General features: G+C 38.8%; 3 protein-coding genes across 3 annotated transcripts in view; all 3 read right to left on the bottom strand.

Annotated features, from left to right (window-relative positions):
* LOC113804487 (probable cyclin-dependent serine/threonine-protein kinase DDB_G0292550) overlaps positions 1 to 3462 on the bottom strand; it is an 8193-nt gene extending 4731 nt beyond the window's left edge. Inside the window, exons 1-3 of the mRNA XM_070118536.1 lie at positions 3350 to 3462; positions 2919 to 3240; positions 767 to 1599 (exon numbers count right to left, since the gene is read on the bottom strand). Coding sequence (XP_069974637.1) covers positions 767 to 1599; positions 2919 to 3240; positions 3350 to 3383 — 1189 coding nt within the window. The 5' untranslated portion in view covers positions 3384 to 3462. The remainder of the gene's footprint in view (positions 1 to 766; positions 1600 to 2918; positions 3241 to 3349) is intronic.
* A 2292-nt stretch (positions 3463 to 5754) lies between these two features.
* On the bottom strand, positions 5755 to 7449 carry LOC138860644 (hepatitis A virus cellular receptor 1-like). The gene is made up of 2 exons (XM_070118645.1): positions 6747 to 7449; positions 5755 to 5906 (listed from the first exon to the last, which is right to left on the bottom strand). Exons 1-2 carry the CDS (start codon positions 7447 to 7449, stop codon positions 5755 to 5757), a joined length of 855 nt encoding a protein of 284 aa, XP_069974746.1.
* The window catches only part of LOC138860614 (N66 matrix protein-like), a 3684-nt gene continuing 290 nt past the window's right edge, over positions 6607 to 10000 (bottom strand). The window contains exons 2-3 of the mRNA XM_070118538.1: positions 8889 to 9427; positions 6607 to 8137 (exon numbers count right to left, since the gene is read on the bottom strand). Of these exons, the coding sequence (XP_069974639.1) occupies positions 7682 to 8137; positions 8889 to 9427 (995 nt within the window). The 3' untranslated portion in view covers positions 6607 to 7681. The remainder of the gene's footprint in view (positions 8138 to 8888; positions 9428 to 10000) is intronic.

Consider the following 10000-nt stretch of genomic DNA (forward strand, 5'->3'; position numbering starts at 1 on the left):
TATTATCAAAATATGTATACTCTATACTGTACGGTAAAAATACAAGCCATTAAATTACAAAAATTATGGCACATGTGGACACATTTCATAGACCAACATAAATTAATCATTTTGAGACAGAAACTCAAATGAAACGGAACAATTGGAAAAGTAGCTGCAACTGAATCAAATATTTTACAGTTGATTTTAACACATTAAATTTCATATTTGTATAAATGCATCAACATTCTGTAAATGACTATGGTCATTACCTTATATTTCGTAAAGTATTCCCTTTAAACTATTCGTTTAAAAAAATAGAAGGTGAGAGAAAGAAACGAAATATAGTTCGTCGTTTACAGACTCGGCGTCTGATATAGTCCATTAATACCGTTACCGTTGGTGTATCCATTTCCGTTACCATTACCGTTGATGTAGCCATTTCCGTTACCATTACCGTTGGTGTAGCCATTTCCGTTGCCATTGCCGTTGGTGTAGCCATTTCCGTTGCCATTGCCGTTGGTGTAGCCGTTTCCGTTGCCATTGCCGTTGGTGTAGCTGTTTCCGTTACCATTACCGTTGGTGTAGCCATTTCCGTTACCATTGCCGTTGGTGTACCCATTTCCATTGCCAATGCCGTTGGTGTAGCTGTTTCCGTTACCATTACCGTTGGTGTAGCCGTTTCCGTTGCCATTGCCGTTGGTGTAGCCATTTCCGTTGCCATTGCCGTTGGTGTAGCCGTTTCCGTTGCCATTGTCGTTGGTATAGCCATTTCCGTTACCATTACCGTTGGTGTAGCCATTTCCATTGGTGTAGCCATTTCCGTTACCATTACCGTTGATGTAGCCATTTCCGTTACCATTACCGTTGGTGTAGCCATTTCCGTTAACATTACCGTTGGTGTAGCCATTTCCGTTACCATTACCGTTGGTGTAGCCATTTCCGTTGGTGTAGCCATTTCCGTTACCATTACCGTTGGTGTAGCCATTTCCGTTACCATTACCGTTGGTGTAGCCATTTCCGTTGGTGTAGCCATTTCCGTTACCATTACCGTTGGTGTATCCATTTCCGTTTCCATTCCCGTTGCCGTTGGTGTATCCATTTCCGTTACCATTACCGTTGGTGTAGCCATTACCGTTGGTGTATCCATTTCCGTTACCATTACCGTTGGTGTAGCCATTTCCGTTACCATTACCGTTGGTGTAGCCATTTCCGTTACCATTACCGTTGGTGTAGCCATTTCCATTGGTGTAGCCATTTCCGTTACCATTACCGTTGGTGTAGCCATTTCCGTTACCATTACCGTTGGTGTAGCCATTTCCGTTACCATTACCGTTGGTGTAGCCATTTCCGTTGGTGTAGCCATTTCCGTTACCATTACCGTTGGTGTAGCCATTTCCGTTGGTGTAGCCATTTCCGTTGGTGTAGCCATTTCCGTTACCATTACCGTTGGTGTATCCATTTCCGTTTCTATTCCCGTTGCCGTTGGTGTATCCATTTCCGTTACCATTACCGTTGGTGTAGCCATTACCGTTGGTGTATCCATTTCCGTTACCATTACCGTTGGTGTAGCCATTTCCGTTACCATTACCGTTGCCGTTGGTGTAGCCATTTCCGTTACCATTACCGTTGGTGTATCCATTTCCGTTACCATTACCGTTGGTGTATCCATTTCCGTTACCATTTCCGTTGCCGTTATGGTATCCATTTCCATTACCATTACCGATACCATTGAAAACAACATTCCCATTACCGTTGGTGTAGCCGTTTCCGTTACCATTACCGTTGGTGTATCCATTTCCGTTGCCATTACCATTGGTGTAGCCATTTCCGTTACCATTACCATTACTAAAACCATTTCCATTACACCGTTGCCATTTGTGTATCCATTCCCATTGATATTACCAATCTCAGCATTCAATCCGTAGAACTGTTCAGCCGTGGAACAGTCAAAGTTGTACCACCAATCGCACACGAAGTATTGCTGATTAAACACTGTGCCGTTGGGACAAAGGAACGAGTCGATCCTGCCTCCTGCCTGACAGATGTGGAACACCTGAAATGGATCAGCATTGACTTAAAATCGTTTCGTGGATAGAGGCATCAGGATTAATGGAAAGCAATGACTGTTAGGCATGTACCTCAAAACTCGAACGTAAAATTTTACTGAATTACATTTAGATGGTGATGGTAATATGAATCAAGGAAATACGAGTAGAAATATCTACCAAAGTCTTAAAAAGATCAAAATACTACTAATTCATCGTCGCCTGAATATTTACATTGCAACTTAAGATTTATAAATTCTTAGTTTTTTATTTGTGGATATGCCTGATAACTCAATTGTTTAACTACAGAGATAACACTGATATGAATATTCTGATATGTGTGTGTGTGTTTAGATGGTTATTGAACATGGATATGAGTTAATTTTTCTCTCCATATACCTGTACATGTCTCTGTGGAAGCCCTGTCCTACACTATTCCTGCTTTTTATATGCACTTGCATGTAATTTCTTCCTACCTAAATTAGAAAGCTGTATTGGAATGATCACTTTCTTTGTATCTGTTTTCCTTTGAAATAGAATGAGATTGAATTTCCTTTTAGACAGGACCTGGCACTCACCTGGCAGCCGGCCTCGGGAGCAGTGTCAGCGTAATATCCAGGCAGTTGGCCGTTGCAGGAGAAGCCGGTGGCGGGGACGAAGGCCAGGATGGGGTAGTCCACACCTGGGACGCCTCCGCCGCCAATGGCATCGGCCAGAGCTCGGAAGGGATCCACAACGCCATTGGCGTACACGGTCACTCCATTTCCGTTCTGATATCCTCCGTTCACACCGTTTCCATTAGTATATACCCCATTGCCATTTGCACCATTTCCATTCCCATTTCTACCATTTCCATTTGTATATACACCGTTCCCGTTCCCGTTTCTGTAAACTCCGTTACCATTTCCACCATTAGCATATCCATTGCCATTTGCGCCACTAGTGTATCCATTGCCATTCACGCCATTACTATATCCATTGCCATTAGTATATCCATTGCCATTCACGCCATTAGTATATCCATTGCCATTAGTATATCCATTGCCATTAGTATATCCATTGCCATTCACGCCATTAGTATATCCATTGCCATTCACGCCATTAGTATATCCATTGCCATTAGTATATACATTGCCATTGGTGCCTATCCCATTCCCATTTCCATTTACAGGTGACAAGTAACTTGCTTGTGCTAAACATATTCCAACGATAACTGGAAAGACGAAATAAAGATTAGCATTAGTGACTAAATGAGTATAAACGTAAAATGACATGAATGTTTAAGCTTTCACACACAATATATACAACGAAACATTTCTTACTGAGTAACGAAACAGGTGACGTCTCGAGTGCCATTTCAAAAGGTGCCCGAGTCTCTTTCTATCTATGGAAAGGAATGAACAGAGTTGTCGAAGAGAGAAGCGAGACGTGGAAGCGCACTGACGACTGTGCTTGGAGCCCCGCTTTATATAGCTGCTCGTCCCTCTCTTCCGGAAGCTCAGGTTAAGGTCAGGATGCTTGCAATCACTTAACAAGCATCATTAGTGCCTGATCTGAATCGGTCTTCTGATACTATAATATGCGATGCCGTAGACTTGAATATTTGTATATATAAACATATATGCATATATATCAAAGATATATGTATATATGTATATATATATGTGTGTGTGTATCTCTATCTATCTATCTATCTATCTATGTATCTCTCTCTCTCTCTCTCTCTCTCTCTCTCTCTCTCTCTCTCTCTCTCTATATATATATATATATATATATATATATATATATATATATATATATATATATATGCGTGTGTATGTATATACACGTATCTATCTCATAAATAAAGCCCACTCTCTCTTGTCTGTGTGTAAGTTCCTTCTCTGTTTAGTGACTTGCAACCTAAGGGAGTTAAAAATTGGACCACTAGTGTAACTTAACATCAGGAATAGCTAAATCTTGGTGATATTACAGTAGGTGATATTCTCGAGAATACACACACACAGGCACACATCTATGTATCTCACTATTAAATCTCTGTGTCTCCTGTCTATGTATGTAAGTTCCTTTTCTATTAAATCTCTTGTGACTCAAGGGAGTTAAAACATATACCATTTAGGTAAAATTACATAAAAAATAACAAAGCCTCGGTGATATCTGAGTATGTGGTGTGGCAGAGAGCGGTTCGAGTAACACCTATCTTATTAGCTAAAACTTTGAACAGAAATATTGTAAAAGAAAAGCAGTTTTTTGAGCTAAGTGAAGAGCAACATAGGGAAGAGGACGTCAAGTAGGTGTGTGGCAGAGATTGGGTGTATAATTTGAGTACAAAGATCTAGATCCAGAAATCTACTTGACCATATGATTTACTGCTTGTGGTTGTTGTTTTATTGTTTGTGCAATTGTTCATATTTAGATATCTGCCCGGGCAATGTCTGGCACATTTACCTAATCTATCTGTCAATCTATACATATGTACGTTGTATATATATATATATATATATATATATATATATATATATATATATATATATATATATATATATATATATATGTGTGTGTGTGTGTGTGTGTGTGTGTGTGTGTGTGTGTGTGTGTGTGTGTGTGTGTACATATACATACATCTAATATGTATATATAAACGTATATATACTTAGGTATATGTATGTATATACGTGAATATATACAGATATGTATGTATATTATATGTATACACACACACACACATGCACGCATACATATGTATATATGTATACATATATATACATATATTTTTATATACATATATATAAGCATGTATAAATTTATGTATGTATATACATGTATGTATATACATGTATTTATACAAATATGTATGTATCCATATATGTATATCTATATATATGTATGTATGTATATATATATATATATCTAAGGATGTATATATATCTATTTAATATATACACTTATCATAAGGAAAAATAATGATAATGATACTAATTATTGAAAATAGAAAAAAGACACATTCCTTACCGGGAAATACACATATTAATCAAATGTTGATTTGTTTACAGTTATTTTATTATTCTTTGTGAAATTTACTGTTCTGGAAAGCATACTTCTGCCTTTGTAATATACAGCACTTTCACTCTGCGCACACACGCAGACACACACACACACACACACACACACACACATACCTACACACACGAACGCTTAAACATGCATGTGTATAAAAGGTACTAAACCTTCTATATTTAGTGTAGTTGAATTACAGGTGGCAGCTGGTAATACACTGATTGGCTTCAATCTTTATTGATGAGAACACGATATGAGATAGAAGAACACTACGATATGCCGGATGTCAGTGCTGAGTGTAGAGCCCGGCCGAGCCGCCGGATGGGCAGGCTGCATGGCCGGCCGCGGGTGACACGGTCACTGGAAGGGTCGTCGGAGGTGTGAGGGGAGGTCAAGGATAAGATAAGGATAAGTCCGATATGCGAAGCTGAGCCTCACCCGGGCTATGGGGGAGCTCGGCCTGTGCCGACAAATGTCGACTCGATCAACGTGTGTCAGCGAGTGCTGACGCAACAGAGGTTAGTCCTTACCCCACCGTGGTGCCCGGCCACAGCAGTAACCTCCGAGCGACAATTGCAACTTCTCGCGCCCGGGCGGGGCGCGAATCGCCGATCCCTCGGATGAGAAGCCGACACGTTACCACTGTACTAGCCTGGAGACTTAGGGGAGGTCAAGGTTTGGCCTCCGTTTTATGCTGACCAGATTCTATATTGAGAGAGCGTGGGTTGGGGGTGAGGCGAGGGGCAGACAGCGAGCGTGGGCATGCACGTGGAGACCATAGCAGACCACGTGGTCTAGATATGGAAACGCGTGGGCTGCGAGCTTGGAGTATGCCATGCTATACAGTACCCTATATCGCCCCCAATAATGTGTATATATGTGTACATATATACATATATATGTTTACAGATATATATTCATAATATGGATATATATATATATATATATATATATATATATATATATATATATATATATATATATATATATATATATATATATACATGCTAAAATGTGCGCGCGTGTGTGTGTGTATGCATACATATACATGCACATACACATATACACATATACATATACATATACACGCACACACACACACACACACATATATATATATATATATGAATTCATATGTATTCATATTTATCTATCTTTTATCTATATATATTTATACATATATATGTATATCTATATATATCTATATGTTTACACATAAATGTATATATAAATATGCATATATGTATATCAGTTTCGACTCCAATTTTGCAGGAAATATGATCTAAGAACAAATAAATTGCAAATTAATAAATTTTATTCTCAAAATATATATACTCTATACTATACGGTAAAAATACAAGCCATTAAATTACAAAAATTATGGCACATGTGGACACATGAAACAAAATGAATCATTTTGAGAGAGAAACTCAAACGAAACGGAACAATTGGAAACGTAGTTGCAACATGAATCAAATATTTTACAGTTGATTTTAACACATTAAATTTCATATTTGTATAAATGCATCAACATTCTGTAAATGACTATGGTCATTACCATACATTTCGTAAAGTATTCCCTCTAATCTACTCGTTTTCTTTGTTACATTCGCAAAAATATAGAAGGCGAGAGAAAGAAACGAAATACAGTTCGTCGTTTACAAGCTCGGCGTCTGATAGAGTCCATTAATGCCATTACCGTTTGTCGCTCCACCATTGCCATTCCCGTTACCATTAGGGGCACCATAGTAATATCCATTCCCGTTCCCATTACCATTACCGTTTCCGTTGCCATTGATACCACCATTCCCATTGCCATTTCCGTTGCCGTTAGTGTATCCATTTCCGTTACCATTACCATAACCATTGCCATTGATAACACCATTCCCATTGCCATTTCTGTTACCATTACCATTGGTGTATCCATTTCCGTTGTCGTTGGTGTATCCATTTCCGTTACCATTACCATTACCGTTGCCATTGATAACACCATTGCCATTAGTAATACCATTACCGTTGGTATATCCGTTGCCGTTGGTGTATCCATTTCCGTTTCCATTGCCGTTGCCGTTGGTGTATCCATTTCCGTTTCCATTACCGTTGCCGTATCCATTACCGTTGCCGTTGGTGTATCCATTTCCGTTTCCATTACCGTTGCCGTATCCATTACCGTTGCCGTTGGTGTATCCATTTCCGTTTCCATTACCGTTTCCGTTGGTATAGCCATTTCCATTACCGTTGGTGTATCCATTTCCATTGCCATTACCGTTGCCGTATCCATTTCCGTTACCGTTGGTGTATCCTTTTCCGTTACCATTACCGTTGGTGTATCCATTTCCGTTACCATTACCGTTGGTGTATCCATTTCCGTTACCATTACCGTTGGTGTATCCATTTCCGTTACCATTACCGTTGGTGTATCCATTTCCGTTACCATTACCGTTGGTGTATCCATTTCCGTTACCATTACCGGTGGTGTAGCCATTTCTATTGCCATTACCGTTGGTGTAGCCATTTCCGTTACCATTACCGTTGGTGTATCCATTTCCGTTACCATTGCCGTTGGTGTAGCCATTTCCGTTACCATTACCGTTGGTTTAGCCATTTCCGTTACCATTACCGTTGGTGTAGCCATTTCCGTTACCATTGCCGTTGGTGTATCCATTTCCGTTACCATTACCGTTGCCGTTGGTATATCCATTTCCGTTACCATTACCGTTGCCGTTGGTATATCCATTTCCGTTGCCGTTGGTGTATCCATTTCCGTTACCATTACCGTTGCCGTTGGTATATCCATTTCCGTTGCCGTTGGTATATCCATTTCCGTTACCATTACCGTTGCCGTTGGTATATCCATTTCCGTTACCATTGCCATTACTGTAACCATTTCCATTGATATTACCAATCTCAGCATTCAATCCGTAGAACTGTTCAGCTGTGGAACAGTCAAAGTTGTACCACCAATCGCACACAAAGTATTGCTGATTAAACACTGTGCCGTTGGGACAAAGGAACGAGTCGATCCTGCCTCCTGCCTGGCAGATGTGGAACACCTGAAATACATCAATTTTGCCTTAGAATTGTTTCATGGATAGAGACAGGTGGATTAATGGAAAGGAATGAGGTTCACTGACCTCAAAACAACATACAATGTTTGGAAATTTCACTGAAATACATGTCATTACCATCACGATAATATGAATCAATGAAATATGTGTAGGAATACTTTAGAATCTATCAAACTATTTGTTTTGCGAATATCCTTGGTAACTTAGCAATGACGATTTTAACTGCATGGATAACAATATGTGTGTGTGTGTTTAGAAGGTTATTGAACATGAATGTAATTTTGACTTAAATTTGTTTCATGGATAGAGGCAGGTAGATTAATGGAAAAGAATGAGGTCCATTGACCTCAAAGCACAAACACAAAATGAATGGAAATTTCACTGAAATACATGTGGATGTTGATGGTAATATGAATCAAAGAAATACGTTTAGGAATACTTCAGAATCTACCAAAGTATTTGAAAAATAAAAATTCTACAATTTCATCCTCACCTCAATATCTACATTGCAACTTTCGATGAAAAATTCTTAGTGAATCTGAATCAAATTAATTTCTCTCGATACATCTGTACGTAGCTCTGTTCAAGCCACGCCCTACTCTATTCCTGCTTTATACATGCACTTGGAAACACCAAGGGAAAAACCTGAAGTAGAAAACCGTATTAGAACGATCCCTTCCTATTTATCTCGTTTCTTTTGAACTAAGTTTTCTTTTAGACAGGACCTGGCACTCACCTGGCAGCCGGCCTCGGGAGCAGTGTCGGCGTAATATCCAGGCAGTTGGCCGTTGCAGGAGAAGCCGGTGGCGGGGACGAAGGCCAGGATGGGGTAGTCCACACCTGGGACGCCTCCGCCGCCAATGGCATCGGCCAGAGCTCGGAAGGGATCCACAACGCCATTGGCGTACACGGTCACTCCATTTCCGTTCTGATACCCTCCGTTCACACCGTTTCCATTAGTATATACCCCATTGCCATTTGCACCATTTCCATTAACATATACTCCATTACCATTTGCACCATTTCCATTAACATAAACTCCATTACCATTTGCACCATTTCCATTTCCATTTCCATTCACACCATAACCGTTGGTGTATCCGCCATTGCCGTTTCCATTTCCGAATGCTCCATTACCATTGCCGCCATTACCATTTCCATTACCATTTCTGTATACTCCATTTCCATTACCGTTGAGTGTATTCCCGTTACCGTTTCCATTTCCATTTAATGGTGGCAAGTAATTTGCTTCTGCCAGGCATATTCCGACGAGAGCTGCGAAGATGACAAGAGTCAGATGCACCTAAGTCCACACACGACCACGTTTCTTTTTAAACACAGATGTATATAGACATAAATATAGATATAACAATGAGACACATACAGGAACAAAGAATATCTATATAGCCAACAGCCATTTACACACACTCATATATATATATATATATATATATATATATATATATATATATATATATATATATATATATATATATATATAATTTTTTTTTTATAATATACACATTTATATATACGTATATACATATACATATATATGTATATATATGCACACCCACACACAAACACACAGACACATAGGTATGTGTGTGTGCATATATATGCATAAATGTATACATTTAAATATGTATGTATACATTTGTATATGTATATATATACGAATATAAACATAAATATATATGTATACTTATATATATATACATATAAAAGTAAATGTATGTATATTCATTTATACATACCCGTGGGTGGGTGTATATACATAGATAAACACACACACACTTATACGTATATATATATATATATATATATATATATATATATATATATATA

Source organism: Penaeus vannamei, chromosome 42 (assembly GCF_042767895.1).
Source record: "Penaeus vannamei isolate JL-2024 chromosome 42, ASM4276789v1, whole genome shotgun sequence".
Lineage (NCBI taxonomy): Eukaryota > Metazoa > Arthropoda > Malacostraca > Decapoda > Penaeidae > Penaeus > Penaeus vannamei.